General features: G+C 36.1%; 1 protein-coding gene across 15 annotated transcripts in view; it reads right to left on the bottom strand.

Annotated features, from left to right (window-relative positions):
• Positions 1-736: 736 nt before the first annotated feature.
• The window catches only part of AKAP6 (A-kinase anchoring protein 6), a 274,653-nt gene continuing 251,396 nt past the window's right edge, over positions 737-23,993 (bottom strand). For 11 of the 15 annotated variants that reach the window (XM_027670361.1, XM_027670334.1, XM_027670330.1 and 8 more), the window contains one exon: positions 2,387-10,914. In XM_027670361.1, the coding sequence (XP_027526162.1) occupies positions 7,492-10,914 (3,423 nt within the window). In that variant the 3' untranslated portion in view covers positions 2,387-7,491. Of the gene's footprint in view, positions 2,362-2,386; positions 10,915-23,993 lie in introns of those variants that run through there. The other 4 variants (XM_027670419.1, XM_027670426.1, XM_027670388.1 and 1 more) reach the window with 3 other exon arrangements.

Here is a 23,993-nt window from a genome sequence, read left to right as displayed (position 1 = left end):
TATAGTTGTGGGATTATTAGTTAAATTAAAATGTTTCAATGCCTCAGAAAGGAACCACGGAAATTTAAGTTGCAACCATATAATATTCCAGATATTGTATGATGAATTTGTGGGTTTTTTGATTTGAGAGGTACTACTGTTTTCCCCCAGGAAAAAAGTGAATTTGTGGAAAATGGCCTGATAGAATAGTAGAAGTAATTGATGGAGTTCTGTGCAGTTCTGCAGGTGAGGTGACAGATCTGAAAAGCCTCTGACTTATTAGTTTGCCTGTTTAAGGTATGACTATAGTCAAAGTAAGTTAAAAAAAAAAAACATAAACCAGAAAATTCTAGGGAGAAAAGAAGAACAATTCTTAACCCAATTTCCCTGTCAAGACCATTTAAAAATCATGGTTAAGATAACTCATAAATGAACATAATTGTCACTGCTAATATTTTCCTAAAATTAGGGCTTATATTCTGAATCACTTTATATATATCTTAAAAATATTTAAAATATATTAAAGTAATCTTTAGCTATATAGTTATACATTAGGTAATTATATGTTAACCTGTTAGACTTGTACATGATACAAGATATGCAAGTGCAGAAATCTCTGCAGATTCAAAAGGCTCCCATAATAAATATTTCTTCTTATTTACACTTTAAGATAAGAATTGTTACTGCTGCCATACACACATCATAGGCTGCCTAGGGCTACAGAGTGGAAATTTAAATTGAGAGATAATAATAATAATTTGGAAAACATTAGGGTTTTTAAATACCTATTCCTTCAGTGTTGTATGAATTTATAATCTGGTCAGTGTAGTTCATCTAAGCTTACAGCTAAGCTTGTCAAACTGATGCACATTTTTTAAAGGAATGTTGAAGCTTTTTCTAAAAGCATTTATATACTTGGAAAAGGAATGATTAAAGATGGCATCAGAGGGGCATTGTTTGTCTTTTATATTTCCTGACATTCCTTCCTAATAGTGTTTTTAGGAGATGAATGCTGGCTGGCTTTTTTTGGCCACACAATGTAGTTTTAGCACAAGATAAAAACACTTAAAAGGCACAGTCTAAGTCATGGAAACAGTCAATTGTTACAGTGTCTATATGGAGAGAGCTTATTCAATATAAATATATAAATGAATGAAGTTTTATGAATTGGACAACAAACTGTTACTGATAAACAAAGAAAAGATCCACTATAAAATACTATACATTTTACTAAATGTTTGTGTCTCCTTGTTAGGCCCGAAAGACCTGCAGAATCTTTAATGACAAAGCTCTTTACCTCTGAGCCAAGTAATACAAATCTTCACGAGTTATGGAGTTGCATATTTCTAGGAAATATTTGCAAAGAAAACCATGTTCTTCTTAATTTTCATAAAGCATTCTGTTCTTGGAACGCAGGTAAAACAGATCACCAGTTCTGCTTTTTTTTTCCCCAATAAACTATGTTTATTATGCCAATTCTAATTACCATGCAATCTAATGGCTTTAAGGCTTATAATTTCCACATCACTGGACATCACAAACATGAAAGCATTTTTACTGTCATTATACACCAATGTTTGCAGTTGGTTATACATATATACAGAAATTATTCACACATCTTAACCTTGCTATTTCCTCCTTTCAAGCCAACATAATTTTACTGTGAAAGCAGCTTTTTAATAAATGGTATAAGAAATACAGCAAGGCACACATTTTTTAAAAACTTTTTTCTCAATACCACCTCAAGAAGCATAAAACCCCAAAATATTGTACTTGATTCAGTAGAATGTCAACAGTTTCTAATATACAACACCATGTAGTTGTTTCTTGAAGTGTTGCATAGATTAAATTTTTAAATTAAATAAATAAAATGCCATTTATTTTAATTGCTTAATTCCTATTCAATCAGGAGGAGTAATGACTTTTTGCTGCAATCCAACAAAACTGTCACTTAAGAAGTAAAATAGTTTCAATAAACTTATGCATTATACAGATAAATATTAAATTTGATACATAAAATAGAAGACCACTGACAGGTACAATTCTGAAAAGATGAACCAGACTGATCATGAATTCTGCAGAACTTCAAAGAACAGAATCAGTGATAAGTAGTACAGGAGCATCCAATTTAGGAAGGGGAGGTTATTAGAGGTAGCTTGGGAGAGAAATCCATATGAAAGCAAATGGCCTTGCTACAACGCAAAATGATCACTGACATTGGACTAGCATATGCAGCCTGATCACAAAGCCAACATGGACAAATCACATTTGGAAAGCAAATTTATCTTGGGAGTCAGTCTAATGAAAGGCAGTGATACAATGGAATTGAAGGTCATCCCAGGGTTTACAGGATGAACCTGCACCTGAATTGCAGCCCAGTTTCTAAAAGGAAACAAAAAAGTAATAGTAGGTTACAGAAAATGAAGTTTTATTTGCAAAACATAGGTCTTCCAGAACAATCATAGATAATCATTAAATGGTCATATGCCAGAGCCTTTAATGCAGAAGCATACAGTAGGCAAACAATGACTTTTAACAGCCTGAGGTACAAGTTGGTGTAAAAAATGAACTGATGTAGAAAACTCATTGATTTTCATAAAGACTTTGTTTCTAAAGAAACAAGGGTATTCATCACATTTGACTTTTTCCCTGGATTCTGTTCTCATCCTTACCTGTGAACTTACCTTCAGCACACTCAGAAGTGCACCAATCAATGAAAACACAGAAATTTTCAAAAGTTAAGCAACAAAAAGATCTACCCATCAATTATTTTAATATTTGTGCAAACATATATATTAAAATTTCAATGAAGAGGAAAGGATTGTCATATAAGTACCCGTGAATAGAACTGTCAGTGTCATCACTGCATTTTTAAATTGTAAATAACTATTTAGACACTTCTAGTACCAGTGATGAGTCAAATTTGCATACTATAGAATTATCCAGCTCAGAATATAGGGTTAAACTATTCAGCAAAGAGCACAGGCTTATGATGAGGATTATGAAGAAATAACTGTCAGAATACAGCTCAAAGATTAGTGCAAAGCACATCTCACAGGCATTTCCTAGGAGGCACTCCAGACATGCATTATGTGCCTTCCAAGTTAAGCAGGAATATCTGGATCTATCCAGTGACCTTCTTCTTTGATCTTCTTTGCTGCAACTGACCACCACCCTCCCCATTTAGATGAGAAACACACTTACTTGAAAATAGTAAAAGCTCAACAGTTTGTTTAGATATTAATGAAGAACTGATCTGAATAAAGAGGAAGATTGTATCAAAAGGTATCTACAACTCTGGCATGAGTTGCACATATCTAGACTAAGAAAAGTCTCACTGATGGATTATGACAAGTTTTTCAAAAATTTTGTAATTCACAGACAATACAAGACTATCTGGGTTTTTTTTAGATTTTTTTAAAGTCAGCTACTGTAAGGAGCTAAAAAAGTCAGACTGTTTTAAACTCTATAAAGAAACTTCATAGTATTTACTTTCCTATAAAAACTTCCAAGAAAAAAAGGATAAGCAAAGATTTAGATTATTCTGGTAGTTCCAGTCTCTAAAAGTAAATTATTACATATTAACTATTGTGTAAACTTGCATATTATTTTTCTCCTTCAGTAAATAATTAACAGTCTTTTGCATTTATGTACCATCTTTTATCTGTGGATCTCAAAATATTTTTAAGTAAATAAATCATGCTTCATAGGTCCCATGGATCATTATTCTTATTCTTTTCTTGCTAAAGAAACTCAGACAATGAAGGAATAAGTCATAAAAAAAATAATCTATTGCTGAGCAGGAAATAACAGTCAAGCTTTCTGAGCACCAGTCCTAGGTTTCTCCTGGTAATGGTAAGTGGCAGGATATTCTAACTAACATTGCAGCACTGTCAGATAAAATCAATTTAGTTTTCTTAGTCCAAGTATATGATATTTTCCCTAAATTAAGTTAAATTACAGAAGGAAGGAAATAGCTTTTGGACTTACTTGTAAGAACTAACAGATTACATACAGAATTCTAAGGTGTCCTATAGAAAAGACTTTGGACAGAACACATAAACCTCCTTAATGTATTGATATCTATGAATATTGAATATGTAACTAAAAATTCCCATCCCATTGGTGAGTCATAGGTCACAGTGACAGCAGAAGATCACCTGATTTCACGTACAGAAAGATAGTTCTTTCAAGGTGACCCCTCACTGAGAAATAAAATCAGCATAGCTTTATGAGCACCTCTGTTGAAGATCTCCGTGTTGGCTCATCTGAGAGACTAGTCAGTGCTGACAGAGATATTTTTGAGCCTGCCTATATAATTATTATAATTTTCCCACAATGGTCTTTTTTTAATTTATTTTTTTTGTAGCACACTACTAAATAACAGCATTGCAATATTTGGCAAAAATATTTATTCACTACTAGTTTTATTTTCCTGTACAGCCAAAGTAAATACTGAAACAGTACAAAATCAACCTACATTTGAAATCATGCCTTTTTCAACTTTGAATTCTCGGTATGCTTTTAAGGTACACATATACTATAGATTATTTTTCCCTAAGTATTGCAGCTACACATGGAATTACACATTTAAATGAGCTTACAGCACAGGTGCTACAGGGAAAATAATGGTGTTTGCCATTTATCTTTCAAATTAAATAATGTGTTTTTAAATAGTAACTTTTTTCATAATACACTTATGGGAACAACATTTATCTGTCACATTTTAAAAGATGTATTAGTAATAAATGTAAATTACCTTTGGAAAATCAGTAATTAGCCTCATCAAAAAATAAACAATCTGCCACCAAAAAGATAATCTTTAGCATAGTTAAGTATAATAACTGTTATTTGAATAAGTTAACAAATTAGGATAGATTGCTTCTGTAATTCATTCCCCATAGCATGAGAGATGAAGTTAAAACATCAAGCTTGTGAATGGGGGAAGGGAGCTCAGACTTTAGTGAAACCAAACCTAGCAGCTCATATTTTCATTTTTTGTGTGCCTGAGATAAACTATATGTATTCCAAACTTCACTATTGGGAATAATACAGTACAGAATTTCCATGGAAGCAATGCTATATGTACCAGTTAAGAAACCAGTGTATCTTCCTAAATATAAAAAGTGGGATGTAGTGTGGAGGGCTTTGTTAGCTTCAAATTATTTGTCAACTGCTGGGCAAAAATTGGAAACTATAACCTAACCATATTAAATTGTTGCATACAAATTCTGCATTACATTTTATTGCATTGTGGAGCATTTATTAATAACTCTATCCTCTATGTCCTCACACCAACTGCATATTGTCATATCCCAGTCTTATGAAAAAAACAGCTGGCTACCATGCATGTAACTATGAAGTTCTAATGAGTGAGGAAAGGTTTATACAGTATTTTGAGATCCTCAGAGGTAAAGTACTAATGAATTGAAAAGATGTTATTATCTTCACCAGTGAAAGAATGAGAACAAGAATAAAATCACACTCACTATAGCAAGTATTCTTCCTCAAATCAATATTATAAAAATTAGTGAAAAAAATAAGAAAACTAATAAACCAGTAATTTAGGAAAGCTTATGTTTACATAATTATCACTTATCAACCTCAGACTTTTGTCAGCATCTCAATTTCCAAATAGAAGCTTCTATATACATATAATCCATTTAATGTGATTCTAGAACACATTGTATCATCTATGAGTTTTGTAATTCCTAGTTGATTTCCAGTGCTTCTCCAGTTGTTTGGATGTGTCCAAGTATTAACCTAATTGACAATCAGCAGGTCATGGTAGCCTATTTCAAGGCCATTCCAGAAATATCCTCTTCGCTATGATGGTTCCAAGACAATGCATTAGTCAAATAGATACGTGTTGAGTTAGTGGAAAGCTGTAGACTATTGCTGTCATAACCTAAAGGCTTTGCTAGATATATTTTTACATATGTGAATGTGAATGCTGGGTAAACCGCCAATATATGTAAATGAAAAGCCCAAAGCATAGTAATATACCATAGCAAAATCAGGAGATGCGGGAGTTAGATATCTAAGAGCAGAAAAACAATCTATTTTGTATAAACAGGACGAGATACTCTGCTACAGCTATGTAGTTGCAATACGAGAGCACTAGTGGTTTCAGTGGGCAGTGATGAATAACAGCCTTTTCTCCTAGCAACGTCAAGGAATCATAGCATAACTTAGGTTGGAAGGAAACTTGAACATCAACTGGTCCAACCTCTTGCTCAAAGAAGGGCTATTTTCAAAGGTAGACAAGATTATTCAGGGCCATGTCCACCTGAATTTTGAAAATCTCCATGGATGGAGATTCCAGAATTTCCCAGGGAAACTTGGTCCCATGCTTAGCCTTGCTACAGCTTCTGGCAAGCAGCGGCATTTGGAATTGGATTGGTATTTGGAGTTGCCATGCTGGCTGTGGTCTACTAGAAGAGTGTTTCCAAAGACTAATGGCATTCCATGTAGCTATGCTGGCTTTTGGCACGGAACCACTAGTGAGATTCAAAGCAGCAGTGCTACATATTAGGAACTGATTCAAAAGTTGCTTTGTAGATCTTCTTCTGTTGTTAAATGTGCAGTAATAGTTGAGCATTTATGTGAGGTCAGAAACTCCAGATCTGAACCACTTTCAAATTTTGGAAGAGACTAGGGCCACCTTTTCATCTTAGGTTCCACTATCTTATTTGTGTTTCAAAATGCTTACCACAAAATAGAACCAAAGCTTGCAGTAAGCTGTGTGGCTATGAGTTTCCATCTGCTTTGGTATTCAGGTCTTTATTCTACACTACCCCCACACTTTAACGATGTCTTTAACGATGCTGCAAAGATGTCTTGTTTTTGTAACCTCAGCTTTTGGTCTAACACTGTGTTGTAATAATTGGGTTCTTAATAATGGCCTATTGAATTTAAATCATGGTAAACTGACATCCAAAGATGACTTATTATCTCTCTATTCTCCAGTCTGCTTAGCCATTCTTCCTGGTTTGTCTGCAAATATTGTAGAACTCCAACTCACTAGGCACCCAAAATTCTTGTAGGATTGCAGGTTCAGCTTCAGCAAGTGCTTTTGAACCCCTCCCAAGGTCGGCTGACTGTGTAGAAGAGCATTAATGAGTAGAGCTTGTTTCTGGTTCCACAGCTCAGTTGAGGAGGGAAGAAGAGGCTGATATATTACTTTTGAAGAATTCCCAAGTTCTGCAAGATAGCAGATTTGTTCCAGAAGGGAGCAGCTCCCGTCAATGCAAAGCCAAAGGGCAAAAAACCATTAGTATTCACTGCATTTGTTGACTGGTGGCGTGTAAATTAGGATTATAGTGTAATCAAAACAAATGATATAGCACTGTAATGAAACAGAAGCCCTGGCTGGCAATTCATCTCCTTTCATTGTACAAAAATGTAAAAAAACTCCCAAAACCTAAAAAAAGCTAAAAAAAAAAAAAAGTGCAACTTGTAGAGTACATACCTGTTTCTAGAATAATGTACATGCCTTGAGATGGTTACATTCTATCTGTGCATATTTATATGTCTTTCCTTATGAAGTTTCAGGAGATTTTCTTCACAAGTAAGAGTTTTTCTGTTCTGATGCAAAACGTCCTTTTTCTGTGAATGGCCAGGCTTTATCTGAAACTCTATAGCTGAAGCCTCTTCAGAAGCAGCAACACATCCTTTGTGCTCTTCAGTTCCAGGTGATTTCCCTGTACTACTCTTTTTAGTGCTAAGCTCTGGAAAATTCTTCTCAAAACTTTCAGTCTGTCCATCTGAAATCAGCAAATCATCATTAGCATTTTTCAAATTATTTGATGGATTATGTTTGTTAGGATTTGGGACATTGATATTATTGTCATTCCCACATAAAAAAGATAAATCCCTACCTTCAGGTGAAGTTTTAACTTCTAATGACTCTGGAGTCACTTCACCTAGTGACTCTGCAAATGTTTCAGAAATAGGGTTAGAAATAGGTTGCTGCTGCTCAACTTGTGCTTCAGGAGAACCATTAGAAATGGATTGCTGCTGCTCAACCCATTCTTCCTCAGGACAGGCTTCAAAAAAGCATTCAATATTTTCTCTCTCATCTGTAAAGTCCAGTGGCACAGGAGTGCTGCTCTTTTCCTCTATATATTTGAATACCTCTCCACAGTCACTATCATGAGAAGAAAGTGAAAGGTAAGAATAGAAGTCCCCTTTTCTTAGCTGGATGGGTCTATGAGAGTGTTCTAACACTTTTTCCTTGATCTGTGCTAATGAAGCTGGAGTAGATGACTCACATTCAGGCTGTGACTTACTTTTCAAAGCTGTTGATGCCATGTCTATTATCTCCTTCACAAAATTGTGTACTGAGCCATCCTCCATGGTTTTTTTATCAAAATCAGCAGATTCACAGTTACAGCACAAATCAAGACCATTGGCTGAGGAAGTGCATTCTGCTTTACTGGATTTCAAGGCAGCACAGCAATCAGCAAATTTTTCAGCAATGCTTATTCTGTGTTGTTGACCACTAGGTAAGGATGCCTGTAAAGCTGTACCTTGCATGCCTACAGAACTAATTTCTGAGGAAGATTCAAGACAAGGCTTTTTAGCAGGAGAGGAAGCAGCAGAGTGATGATCAGGCTGAAGATGACTTTGACATTCTTTTGGAGGGGTTCTGAATCCAGCTGAGGACAGAATAGTCTCTTTACCATCCATATGTGAATCATCTGAACTGTCTGTAAATGCTTCACAGACACAACCTTCATTTTCAGCTTCTCTGACATCAAGTGATGCATGAGTTTTGGGTGTTGCTGCTATTTTAACACCACCTTCCTTTTGACCACCAAGAGTATTTTCAACATTGCCATTCTCCATATCATCCACAAGCTGATCCTTCACAACCTGAGAGATGTCTTTCATTGGGTGACTCTTTGTCCCTTTTTCATGATCACATGGTATATTCTTACTATTGCCATTATTTTCTGACATTTTCTGTACTGAACCATTCAATAGTGTTTCAATGCTTAATGTATCTGTGGCTTTAGATGTCTCGTTACTAACTTCTTTACTGTGCTGAATTTCATCACTGAGGTTACTTTTTCTTTTCTCCCTTGTCAAAGAAAATTTTGGTCTAATCCAGGTTTGGAGTTCATTTTTTATATAATCAAGTCCTGAAATTAAATTGCATTCTTCATAAATATCCTCATCAGTTGCTATACTGGAGTCGTCATCTTCATCTTTGATACCTAGCTCTTCCTCAGTTAAGGTAAGAGTGGAACTTGAAAGCAAATCACTGTCATCTTCATCATCAGTACATGCAGAAGTGCAGGAGACGTTAACAATCATGCTGACATTGACATCGCTCTCATCAGCTACAGACCTATTAAGATGTTTTCTAAATGATGCATTTGAATCTGGTATTTTATTTCTGTGCAGTACAATGTCTTCAGAGCAGAGAGAAAGATCCTCGCTGCTGCTGAGTTCAGTGAGAGAAGCTGCTGAATCTTCATTGATCGAAGATGCAATATCTAGAGACAGCTGTCCAGTAAAAGACATTTTTTGAGAGCTACTTTGGAGTGTTATATCAGAGATGCTGCGCTTTATCTTTTGATCTGAAGGACTCTGGATATTCTCTAAGCGATTCAAGAGATCTAACGTCCTTTTACTGAGCTCTCCAATGGAATCACTGCTTGCACTTATGTCTCCTGAACCATGATGACTAAAAAGATCTTCGTTGCTTTTGTAGGAAGTCAGCCAGCTCTCCAAAGAGGTACTTCGTTGAAGACCATCTCCACTTTTAAAAATACCTGAGCTGAATAAATCCCCTACTACAGACAGAGATTCTAATGAAGAACTACGAGATAAAGCTGAAACCAGTCTTGTATTCTCTGTAACAGTTAATTTTCTTACAGTTTCTGTAGATTTACAGCAATTGGGATCTGATTCTCCACAAATACTTGCCAGAGTGTGGTCATGAATAAACTCATCTGGTTGTGACTCTACAGACTTCTGTTCAGAGTTACCAGGCATTTTATCAAAACAAATGTCATGAAACAAACTACCCTCTGTATGTGTTTTTTCAATTTGTGATTGTTTCATTACCACCGGTAATTTGAATTTGGAGCCTTGAAGATATGAGTAATCATAAAATGTAAACACGTCATGTTTTCCTTGCAATTCTTCTAGAGAAACAGGGTTAGACATGGTAATGCTGTCCAAATCCTCACCATTTTCACTTCCACAACATGCAGAAGGTGCCAACTGGAAATCATCTGAGAGATTAGCATGGTCTTCTTCATCTTGCTTTATTTTTTGATGTATTACATCATTCACTTGACTTTCCACATGCCCAATTTCAGGATTACTCTGAGTGCTTTCAATATCATTTAGCAAAAAAATTTCTGAATTATTTGTAGTTTCTGTATCACATTCACTCACTATCCCACTCTCACTCTCCGAATGCCTGCTTATGTTTCCACTCTGATATATGTAGTTATAAGGTTTTGTCAGTGTGGTCCCCCCTATTAGATCTGGCAGGGATTTGGTAGATGAAAATGATGAGTCTTTACTAAGACTTTTGTTTAAAATGTTAGACTGTGTTACATTGGAGAGTCTGGATGTTTTTTTCAAAAAAGGCATGTGGGTTTTTTCTGATAATTCAATATTATGAAGACTATAGACCTGATAGATGTGAGGATTTGGAGGGGAAGTAATGTTGGAACAATAAAGAGGACTTCCACGATTACTGATACTTTCGTCTTCATTCACATCATTATCATCACATTCTCCTGAAGCAGGTTTCTGGTTTAGGTCATCCTTCTTGAGCTCCTGATCAGGATCACTTAAGTCTTCATGAATACTGATCAGCTTATTACTTATGTCAGTTTCATCCCATTCTAGTGCATCTTCACTTGGACCATTTAGATCCATCAAACTGGGATCAATAACACTCAGAGGCTCCTGTAAAAGAAAAAGTCAAAGATTAAAAATATTTACAGCTGTACTTCAAATGCTTCCACTGTAATCATGCAAGTAAGTTAATAGGAGTAAAGTACATTTTTGGAACAATGATCAGTAGTAGGCTTTTAATGTTGTTATGTTTGTGTGTGCCATTAAAACAATCAATTAAAATTAAACCTATTGCATTTTGCATGACTTCTTAGTCTTCCCACTTTTTTTCTATTTGCTGTCAAAATATAATACAGAGATTTGACTTTTCTTTAACAGACATTAATTGTGCTTAGTCACTCTATATGTAATAAGTTTTAACCATTCTGCAGAATCACATAGGAGCGTGTTAGTAAAAAACATGCAATTATGTTGGATATATGAGAATGCCTCTTAACCAGCTAAAGTTTAAAAGATATAAAGGATTTATTAAAGGATTTTTGAAATGTTTCTAACAAACTTTTGTGTTGTCAGCCTTAAAACACAAGACTTGATGAGTTTTTGTTAAACTTTCTATTTATTCATTACTTATTAAGAAAGGCAGTACTAGTGACCAGTAAGTAAGACTAATGAATGTAAATGTCTTCAGCTGAAAATCAATCAGTCTAATCAAATGCTACAAAAATTTCAAATATTGTGTCCTGATACCTTTCTCTGGTAAATAAATAATTGAGCTAAACTTAATTTGCTTTTTTAAAGACTTTTGTAACTTTCTAGTAATATTTGTTATTATTACTCAGAACATATAGTAACAAGAATTATTCCTTCTAAAAATATGTGGAAGAGGAAGAACACCTTGACAGCTTTGCTCACGCAAATGTGATGTGTCAAGTGGCCAACAGCACCAAATCACCTTAAACTCTTCAAATAAGACTGAAGTGGTCCCTGAGAACAAATAAATTTCACTTTATTTTTCTATTTATTGGGAGGCCTCCATTTTAGAGAAGGCTATGCTTATACCGTCTTATAATAGAACTGTTTACTAATGTGGAATTGTTTAGTTTAAACAATCTGAACAGCTGAACAATGATCACTGTATCCAGAAACACAAGCACTTTTTCCAAAAAAACCCTTTCAACTCTTATCTTTTTCTCTCCTAGTTTTCTTTGAGCAAGTGTTGTTTTTCAAATACAGCATTGATATCATGCCAAACAGCAACAGCAAATAACAAAAAAAACCATAAAGTTACTGAAATAAAAGCAGACAAAATGAAGCTTTAGTCCAACAGAGTGCAGTTGTGCACAGCTTAGTTACTGACTTAGATTCATCAAGACTCGGCCAAGGTTAATTGTGCAGGGAAAGGCACGTATCTCTGACTTCGATTCTCAGCTGGAAACTCTCTTTGAAGTAGGAACTAAAGCTGCTCAGCCCTTTTGTGAGAAATCATGGGATGTTCTCCAAAAGCTCAAAAGTTAGGACACTGATTTTGGTCATGGGACACTTTGCCAGCCTGAGCATAAGAGACATGGACCAGGTTATCATTCTCTCAGAAAAAGCCTTACCTACATGCCATTCCAAAAAGAAACCTGCTTCTCCCGTGTCAATTTGCATAAAACAATTAAATATTAATTCAGTCATAGATAGATGAGGAAAATTTTTTCCTGCAGTGCTGTGTTCAGCACATTTGAACAGCAAGAGGCACAGGTAGATCCAAACATCTGCTGAGTGACTATTTAATTATGGGTATAGGTGGCATTATTTCTCTGCAAGACACAAGGCTATACCATCCCAGTATGTCTAGTAAACCAAAGGCTAAAACAATCAAATGACATCAGGAAGAATTATTTTCTCCAAACTGGGCAGAGTAGCTATCCACCATTCAGCAGGGTGATATGATTATTAATTTATTTGATAAACCAGGGCACCCTCCCTGTAAGATGAATCTGTGTCCTCACACTTCATTGGGCTTAGCTATAATGTAGGTCCCTGAGTACTGCAGCTGTGTTAAGGTATAATAATGGGCAGAAATACAGGTGCCAAAGAATTTTTTCCTCCTTAGCAGGTAGGGAGGCCTTTGGCATTTTGTGAATCTGTCATGTCTAATGTTGAAGGCTAGAGTCTCTTTGTGGATCTACCTACCCCAAAGGTTTTATAGAGCACATTTCTTACAGTCCTTTTTTACCACTGTGAGATATTGGCTAATGTTAAATTCCCAGGAAAACACCCATTTGCTGGAAAACTATGGCTATCAGAGCAGTTCTGTACATTGCGAAGTTCAGAAATCCTTATTTGGATTTGCATTTACTGTGTTTTCATAATGGCTCTTGGTTGGTTCTTAGTTTCCCACTTGCAGCTGACCCTTAACCAACCTGCAAGTAAAATGCAAGAGAATTACAATAATTAAGTTAATTTGAAAACCTGTTAGATTAAAATAAAATCAGATAAAATTACTCATTTTCTCTATGGCATGTTTTATGACTCTGTCGTACTCAGCATTAGGAAGACATTGCTGTAGAAAGTTTCCTAAACTGCACAATTTTACTGTTTTAAGCTTCTGCCAGCTGCAAGAAGAAATTACTGAAGGCAGGAATTCAGCAGCAGGTTCCAAGGATTTTATGTTCCATAGAATCTGATTTTGTTTCTCAAAACAAAACATTTGGTCCTTATTGGTCAGGAAGATAACCTTCCCCCTGTAAATCAGCACTTGGCTGCCGTGTTTGTTCAGCAAGGTTGATGGACTAAAACAATAAAACATTTAGAGTTGTGACCTCAGCCCATTCATCTTCACTGAGTGCTCCCCACTTCAAAGCCTACTTTTTTGTTCTTCAAGTGCACATGCTTTTCTGATGCCTGGTATACACTCAGTTTTGCAGGCAAAGCTATGATGGTAAGGGATTTTATTTTATTTATTTATTTTACTTTCCTTCCGATTGTTAGTAATGCTTGAAAAGACTACCATGTAGATATGGTCATTTTACCAACATAGCTTTCTCTGTCCAAGGAACTGACTGAATTGATATTAGTGAATTACCACTGTTGTTAAAAGCATCATATCCCTTGAAGTAAAGCTTTAGTGGTTATCAGCTCCATTGGCAGCCCTTCCCAAGTTCTAACTGAAGCAAATCACCTGGCTTAAGTCACAAACATTATGTATTTGGCATTTTTAATAGGGGTATATATTTTTGCCTTCTTTTTTTACAAAATTTAGTGAACTGCTCAAATAAGAAAGAGGCTTTAGACTTTGAGGCAGTTGTTGGAGAGCGTACACCACTGTCTCTTGAATAAATCTCTGGAGTGAAAAATGGAAGGTGGTCTCACTCCAGCCTGTGTTTGCACTGACAGTAATAGCAATGTAAAAAGCAGGACTCTTTAAGGATATTTTTATCAGATGTCTCTTTTCAGGCTGGTCAGTGGAGAGGTAGGGTGCTGAATAATTAGGGTTCTTACGATAGTAATAGATTATTAGGTCTCGCCAATAGAGTGTTTAAAATTTGCCAAACTGATCCTTTACTTGGTGTTATACAGAGGAGGGCACAACATCATAAGTATTGAATGGTATCAGAGATGGATTCTGTTTACTCACTTTACTGGGAAAAAATGATGTTGTTTCTTCTACTTTGTTTTTCATTTGAAAGAACTGTATAGTATTGCACAATGTATCTTTTACACAAAGCAAATAAATCTACTGTCATTTCCAATGGGGAAAACTTTACTTTTTAAAGAGCTGAATCATGTTTTGTATTCTGTTTCACTTAATTAAGAATGTGGCTTTCCTACAGAGCTTGCACTTGCACTCCAAATGATGTTGCCTGGTTCAAGGTATTTGAGCAACCCGGCCTGGTGAAAGATGTCCCTGTCCATGGCAGGGGAGTTGGAACAAGGTGATGGTTAAGATCCCTTTCAACCCAGGCCATTCCATCATTCTATGATCCCTTCTTGAATTGCAAATATCCAACAAGAAAGGGGTCTGTCACAGATAGAAATGCTGATCTCCACATGTAAGACAGACTATATTTAAAGAGAATCTTTGAGTGTGCTACAGAGCTTCAGATTTCAATAGGGTGAGCTCTGTATGCTTACTCTTAAGTCCTGGCCTTGCTGAAGTCTGTGACGAAGTATGTTGCAAAGGTACCACACTGTCTGGCAAAAACTCATTGGATACCAGCCAGTGTAACTGATTGTACTGATGCCTTAAGCCCATAATGATTTTTTTTATTTTTCTACCTTATAAGTTTTATAGGTAATAGAAGTAGATTTTAGAAACCCTTTCTCCCTCCTCCCTGTAGCACCCCTTAGTTTATACATTCCTTAATCCTCTCACCCCATCCCATACTCCCCATATCAACCCTACCCCGTATCCAGTAGAAGATGTTTAGTCTCTTAGTCAAGGCAAGCCTGTCTTGTTTGGGGAACGCTTATATCTTGGCCTAAACCACAGGACAGAGTCAAAGAACTGGGTGACACTGCTCTTTGTACCCCGAAGATGAGGAAGAATGATGAAGAGGGGGTCCCAAAAAGCCCTCTGACCCAATTCCAGAAGGCGGGCCAGGGGGTAGACCAGGCCAAAAGTTATAGGGTGGACACACTTGGGATTGGCCAGATATTGTTATAAATGTAACATCTCGGGCACAGCCCGGGGCGCGCCGTGTAACATCTATTGCCTTGGCATAATTAAACCCTTTCTTATCTCACCCCAGCTTACGGCTCCTGAATTTTTCTTAGCACCAGCAGAGCAGGCATCATACTAAATTTCCCAGAATTTAGAAACTTGTTTTTAATATGTGCAACAGTGTGTGAGTATAAATGTATATATAATTTTTCTACAAAATGGTTAGTTTTAAAGTAGGTCAGAGTCGCTCTATCTTATAAAGTCATCAAATAACACTACATCTAGAGAAGATCTTGATGGTCACATGGTTCACAGTAAGAAAAGGCAAATAGTTTTGACCAAGAAAGCAAAAAAAAACCCCAACCCAACAGTGTAATAAAAACCAAAAGATGCACAATATTAGGCAGATTCCTATTTTTTAAATATTACCACTAGACAAACACTAGGAAGCATTTACTGCAAATAATCAATTAAATTATAGACTCAGAAGAGTGAAGGGTTAAATTAATTTCAAGATATTTGAAAATGCTGTGTTAAGGTGTTTAGCTATTCCTACTTTGAACCCTAAACTATTTTGCTCAGGACAGCATTCTCATTTCAGTGGGATAACTCATGTGAGCACAGCTAGGTATGCACTTAAATGCTTGTAGAGTTGGTGTTTAATGGCTAAGCAGTTAATCTGCTGACAATGTTAATGGGAAGAAATAAGGCTATTAAGCCAAATAAAGACATTTCCTCAGCCCCAGTGCTCTTTAAGGAAAAGTGTCAAAAATGCATTTTTTCATTTGTTTCCTTTACTAAAATATGGATAGTTTTGCACTTTGTTTTTAAGCAAATTATATTAAACAATGATTTTCTGTTTCAGCTTCATTTGCATGTGCTACTCCAGTACAGATACTTTGTGTTGGTGAAACAGGCCTGTAATGTAACCCCTACGTACTATTATATTTTTTAAAGGAATTAACATGAAAAAAAGACCTTTTACAGTAATAAATAAAAACTCTGTTCCTCCCTCCCTGCAACTTCTCCTTCAGTTGCTGTGGCCAAATTATCCAAACTCAACTGCACTTAGGGGCCAGGGGAAAAAGAAAAAGAAAGAAAGAAAACCATCCCCCACCTCCAGGAATGCATGCACATTCAAGGAAGACAAACATGATTTTGTCTTTTGAAAAATGCAAGCATGCCAAGTACTTCTTCTGAGGGAAATAGTCATGTGTACAGTACCACTTCTGCCTCACTTAAGCTCATTTTCTAAATGGTGTTCTCTATATCATAGTCATCAAAAAAACTATCCCCATTTCCCAACATCAATGTTTTAATATGCATAAGCATAAGCGTACGCATAATATTCCCTGTGCATAATACTGAAGTGACCTACACATTACAATATAATCTCAGAATATATGGAAGCAGCATGATTTATCACAGATCATAATCTCTTACTGCATTTTACAAATATTATTTACTGCATTTTACAAATATTATTGCCTCTCTTGACGAAATTATACCCTCAGCCCTGCACATGCAGAACTCCTCTTTCTCTGTTAGGGTTCATGTATGCTTATGGGTAGTGCCAGGGTCCTACATGGGTGGTCGTATGGACAGATTCCTGTACCACAGGAAGGACACTGACTTTGCCTCTGCTCTCTGCAGTCACAGATGTCACCTGCAAGGGTCTCAGTGCAAGCTGGGAAGAACTCAGGTTCCACCACTGCTCAAGTCTTTATGATGATGTTTGAAGTTCTCTGATAATGCTCAGAAATAATAGTCTAGAGGATAGTATTTCAATATACAGGTTTTAAACCAGGTAATTTTCTTTATCATAAGAGCTGCTTTGTGGGTACATCTTCTAAGCAACAGATAAAATAACTGCATTGACATGTTAACAGGATGCCCAACTGAAAATTATTAGTCCTCACTAGTAGGTAGAAGTGGTTTAAAAGTCAGAGAAATTGGCCGTTCTCTAAGCATTCTTTTGCTATTTAAATGCCACTTGATAACTTTAGGTAACACCCTGGGGTCAGTCATGCCTGCTCATGAGTCTTAAGAGGGTCTTCTAACTTCCCTGATAAGCTTCCTGCACTACCAGATGGAGAAAAGAAACAGTGCAAGGCTCCAGCTTCTCCATCACACTCTAGTCGGTGTGTACGAGCCAGGCTGAAACAGGTGAGCCATGTCAGCAGAAGGCCTGTGGGAACTAACTTCTATCACAGATCAAGACAAAAGCAAGGACTCAACAAGTTCAGTCCCTTCACTGTGTCCAGAGTATCACTGATAATGGTCTACCCATCATCTGTTTTCCATCCTCTATGGAAGCAGTGACCTTGTTTTTTATCACCATATTCTCACATGGCTTTCTAACATCTCTGGTTCTCATTTGCTGAAGAAGCCCCTTAAATGTTACGGGAAAGAAGATCATCTATAACATTTTTATACTGAATAATATTGTCATCCAAATTGGTTTATAATCCCAGACCTATATTCCAAATTATGTATTTGGGCTTTTTTTTTCTTTTTTTGTGATGAGAAAGCCTGGCTACATGGCATATTTTACTGACTGGTGTTTTTACTGCTTTGTAGCTTTCTTTTCATCTGTCAAGAGGTTACATGACAGGATTTTTCGCCCTTGAATGTCATTTCGATCTCACCTCTACTTCAGAGAAATGTATTATTTTCTTTGTTCAAGTATCCAGCACAAGCCCTTTGAGAAACTCTTAGAAAAACATTCCTAGCTTTATCTAAACCCAAAATGTTGCCATGCACACCTAGTTCAGAACAGAACAAATCCTGGCAATCTCCCACAGACACATGCCCGTGCAAGTTGGTGGGAGTTCATCCATGCCAAGTTTCAGAATTTGACCAAATCAAAGATAATTCTTTATGGTTAAGGCAAGATATCCATGAAAACCAGGAAATATGTAGAACACCTGTATTGATGGCAAATCAACTGCAGTTAGATGCTCTTGAACAAAGTTGTATTAGCAAAGCTACAGTAGCACAATAAAATCACTATTCCCTTGTCCTTGTACTAGTTCAGAGGTCTGCTTACTGATTAAGAATACTTTAAATTTAGTATCATTTACATTGGAACTGGTAGTGCTTTAACAGTGTACTCTCAGTTAAACCAGAACAACTCAGTGGACACTATGAATGGACTTAGTAGACACAATAGTCATCTCCAACCTACAACAGGCACATCAGGACACCTGGAATCACAGCACTTTTAAGAGCTTTGTTTCAACAGAAATGAGTGTTTGTGAAAAACACCAGAGTGAGAATCACCACAGAAACAGATAGATATAAGGTACAAAAGAGCAGGATGTAAGTCCTTGGGAGCTTGACCTTAAGAGAAACCTAGAAAGAAAGTTTTCTCACTAAGGGCTGGAAGAGAGAGGCTTGAATTTCTAAATAAAAATTCTTTCTGTATACTGGAAAGGGAGACTTTATCTATTATTTATGAATAACAGGACTGCATGAAAAATATCTGTCTCTATCATCAGTTTCTTCTCCTCCTGAATCAGTTGAGAGACCACCAAATTTAGCCTAATTCATGTTATCAAAGAGAACAGACTCTTTTCCCCCTTATTTAAATTTTCAACGCAATTCCTTTGTAATCTCAGTTCAGGCACTTCCTGAAGTCATTGATTCACCATCTGTAAATTTGGGATATTGACTAGGGGGAAGTTAATAAGCGGCTATTGTTAAGTCAAAGGCTAGAAGAATACTGCATATTATAAGTACTTGCACAGTCTGCCTAACTATGGATTTCCAAGTGTTAAGTTAAACACCACGGTTGTCAATAAATGGCAGAGGGTTCTGGTGATGAATCAAAATTACAACGGTAAGCACCTTGAGACTACAACAGTGCAACTGCTCCTTGCCATTACAAGTCTATATCTAAGAAAAGCTGCTTTTCAAGCTTTGCAATATAGAAACACTGGCCTCATCTCCAAATTTAAGAGGTCTCTAGGCAGGGCAGAGCTCTCACTAAGATAATCTCATCCTTGAAGTATCAGATTTTTTTCTTGTCTCCATCTCTAGTAAGTCATTATGTTTATAGCTTTCTCTGTACATATTAGATGCTAACACAGCCCTGGAGCTGGCTGGAAAAAAAAAAAAAAGGAATGGAATTTTCAGTTTAAGCTAGTTAATTGAATAGGTCCTGTGCAATGTCTCAAGTACTGCTATTATGTGCACATTTTTGTTTGGTCACTTGGGAAATGATTTAATATAAGCATACTTTGTAGAAATTCACTTCAAAGAAGACAAAGTAACAACTATATCTTGTTATATTATATATTTGCCTGCCTTAGTTTGACTGAGTACAAAATTACAATGGGGAATAGCTCACCGTTACAAAATCACTATTTGCCATTATTAAACTTTCTTCTGTTACAGGAGAGTTTATTTTAAATGTTACACAGTTTAAACTTGGGCTCAAATTGAAACATAAACTGAAGATTCAAGTCTATCTACAACGACAATTTTCAGCGCTGGTGAGGCACAAAAGGCCCAATGAATTAAAAGAGTTTACAAATTGGTGTAATAACTGAGGGGCACAGGGCTATTAGTATTAACATTATTAGTAGAACTATTGTTAATAAGCAGTAAAGAGCTCAAAGTCTTTCATGCAGCAGCTCAGGTTTGTACTGAAACTGAATGTTTGACATGAACCTTTTGTGTAATGCTTAGAAATTTTGGAACAGTTTATGGTACTTAGTTTCATGCCGAAACAATAGTTCTCCCCTTTTAAAAATTAAAAAGGATTTTTAGAATAAAGAGTGTTTCTGAATTGTTCAGTAAACCTGTTGGATGAACTATGACTTCATAAAGCTTAGGAACTCATTTATTATGTTTGTAGATCAGAGACTGCATTTATTCATAAAGTGAATCTCTAAAACCTAGCTTCCATTACAGCTGTGGGGAGGCCCAGTCTTTCTTCCTTCACTTGAGAAGGTGAAGCTCAAGAAGATAATTAACCAAGAAACAATGAGGAGGCTTGGTGGGTAAGCACTAGTGTGAAAACAGTTACTCCTCACAAAAGAGGGGAAATTAGCTGGCTGGATAAAAAAGGAAGTGTCAGACTGGAAGACTGAAAGGACTGCCACCATAAGTAGATAGCTCTACGCATCATTAATGCCATTTTTTAACAGTTAAACGTCACTGTTTTCTAAATTTAAATGCACTTAAATGCTATGTGTTAGGGGAGATTAATATGCCATTTTAAAATAATTTCTCTTCAACTTTCTGTTTTCACGTTTCACCAGTTTTAGTTGCCCTTCCCATGTATGAAAAAATCACTGCCTCTTAGTATTGTATTCGTGTTTACAAAGCCAATGAAAACAGTGTTCTAAAAAGATTCTGTTGGTCATTGTATTTTACAAACTCATAATTTTACATTAATATATATATTTTTATGAAGAGAAAAATTCTTTTGATTTTACTGTTTCACAGAGTAAAGACTTATGATACATGTTTCCTTTCAAAACTTCCTTCTACTGAAGCAGCCACATTTTTGGCAGAAATTCAGTTATATGCTATGCCAAAAGAAACAGAATAAACAAACACCGCTGAATGCAGCTGGCTAGGTCATTTACATATTACTGCACACACCAGACATGAAGAACTGGATATGGATAAGAGCTACAACGATGACACAAATGGCCTATATATAAGGAGAAATGAAATTATGATCATCATTCCTCATGATTTAAATTGTATTATTTAATGTATATTATAGTATTTCTGACATAAATGTATGTACATATTTAAATATTAAGTAGATATACGTATTATATTTTCTGTATATTTTACAGAAAAATATGCTAGAAATATCTTGGAAAACTGTTAAGTGGGCACATTTTTGAAAGATTTCTTCTGGTGAAGAAGGGCACAACCCAGCCTTTGCAAACAGCAAAAAAATACAATGAAAACCCTCTCGGTGTACTGTAAAACTTCTTTACCATACATATGATATAAGTAGACCTCTGATATGGTTTGAAGCTGGCTCCCTGCCAAGTCTCCAAACCTTACCACCAGAAGTCCCCCCCCAACAAAAAAAACCTCAGGGAGAAGAGGGAGAAAAAACTAAGAAAAACCCGAAAACGAGAGAGAGGACAACCAAACTTATATATATAAATATATATATATATATATATCCCAATCAGTAGCCCGAGATCTAGTAACTAAAGAACAAAAGAGTTAGCAAAGAAGATATCTCACTACTCTCCTGGGACAACCGAGAGTCGCTCCGGAACGATCGCCGGCAACCTCTGTCTCCCAAGGTCGGCAAGGCCTAGCCAGGCCTCGCTCCCCAACACGGCAGACTCAACAGCAGGGAACCTGCACCTCCAAGCCGCCGGAAGGAAAGAGAGTGAAGGCCTCTCCTCCTCTCTTCTTATAGTCTGGCTTACGTAAAAATCGTAGGGAATACTGGGTAAATCTGGACCCTTCCTTGGTTACAAACTGGTCACCAAGGAAGGCCTAGCCCAAACCACCACAACCTCCAAATCTGCAAGTTCATTTGCTTTCATACAGCATCTGTCATTTTGGGTGAGATCAACAGTCCACTCAGCTGAGCCCACCTCCTGCAGTGCTAGTTGTGAAGGTTTATGGAAAAGTTAAAAACTCTCAAACAAATAGAAGGATATAGAAGTTGCCATCCCAAATTTAAGAAAGCCTGTGGGGACTCTCAGAGTTGGAATTTAATAAGTATTAATTGATGTCTCCCCCATTAATTTGTCTAATTATTTACTGAACCCATTTGTATTTTTTCTATTCACCACATCCTGTAGGAACTAATTTCATTTTTATTATGTAGTGCATGAAAATAGTATTCTCTTCTGATGGTTTTAAATCTCCTGCCTGATAATTTCATTGGGTACCTTTGGTGTGTTAAGAAAAAAGAGTAAATAATTGTACCTCACTTATTTTCATGCAATTTTAAAATAATTTTTAATTGTGTTCCTTTCTACTTAGCTTACTTAGCTGCTGATGCAGCTTCTGGAATATCCTATAATAGCGAACAGTAATATACTGATTATGTATATACTTCCTGAAGATCCTGCAAATACGTGTCCATAGCGGCATGAGGATTGTGGCACTATCATCCAATATGGAAGGCCCTTGCAAGATGGAAATAACTGCTGTACAACTTCTCAGAAAATAAGGTTTCTTACTCTTTTTCTAAAAACTATTTTGTTTGAGAACTCTTGAAACAATATACCTGAAAATCAGCTTCAATTACACACAAAATTCTTTGCAGAACTGGAGTCATTAGAGATGCAGAGCAACAAGTCACTAAATTAATTTAAGTTTGTGACTTTCATATTTCCCTGAACTCTAATTTTTCAAGCAATACTGGCCCGAATCATGAGTTTATGATTAGTGGATATTAGGCATCTAAATAAAACACTGACTTCATCCTGTAATCAGAACACAATGCACTGCAATGTGAGTCAGTGTCTGCTGAGCACTTTTAAATATCTGACTCCATACTTAAGTGCCTAAATAAGAAGTGAGTTCTTTTGAAGACCTCTGTCCTTGAAAATAAAAACCTAACCATTTTACCTTTTCTTTTTTTAATGAGGTATTTGTGCCATTTAAATGGTGTTTGACAGTTCTTTCAGCACCTACATGCATTGGAAACATCAGATTTCCAATTTCTGAATATTACTTATTTTCCTACTAAAACTAATTATTCCTGAGAATTCAATTGAAGATTTTACTCATCTTATAGTTCGAATGTATGTTTCAGAAGCAGGGAATGTCTCTTTATCAAAGCTGTGTAAAAGTGCTTTACCCACTGTTAATTTGTGGCACAGAAGAACAAGATTAATAGATTGACAGACGGTTGGTAGAAAATATGCCACCATGCTATAAAGGCCTAAACCTGTTACTGTAGTGTTCACTTTTCCCAATATAAAGTTATAAATCTCAGATTTCTAGCTTTTATAGGACTGAATTCTCCCATCTCAAAATCTAAATTCTACTAATTACTTGTAGAATACTTATTTTAAACAATTGTGGCAAGCTGATTTACTGATATCCTAGTTACCTACAAAAGCAAAGAAATTAAGAATATTGTAATTTCACCAAATGCAATTACACATGAGAGATATGACTGAGTTTCCATGATCATATGTTGAATTACAGAGTCATGTGATAAACTGGTACTTTGAAGACCTCACTGGCATTCTAAATCCATTGGGGGTTTGTAAACATCAACCATTAAAAAAAATCAGATCAGCAGAGATGTATTACCAACTTTTTACCTGCTATGAAATTCTCTCACCCAACTCTAAAATGGCACCAGTCTGAAATACAGTCACAGATAGTTGAGGACCAGAAGTATATTTGGGCTGCATCGACAAATGCAGAAGGGTTGTATATTCCCAAAAGAAAATATTTCCAACTTCTTACTGGGTAACGCAGCACCACCAGCCAGCCTTGAAAGTTCACAAGATATAATAGTTTAAAGTGTGTTTAAGCAAATCCAAAACCCATCAATTTTCCCTCTCTCTGAATTTATACATTTGAACAA

The sequence above is a fragment of the Neopelma chrysocephalum genome, unplaced genomic scaffold, assembly GCF_003984885.1.
Source record: "Neopelma chrysocephalum unplaced genomic scaffold, ASM398488v2 Primary Assembly neopelma1_24, whole genome shotgun sequence".
Lineage (NCBI taxonomy): Eukaryota > Metazoa > Chordata > Aves > Passeriformes > Pipridae > Neopelma > Neopelma chrysocephalum.
The sequence above is the reverse complement of the archived record's forward strand: the minus strand, read 5'-3'. Positions and strand labels throughout refer to the sequence as shown.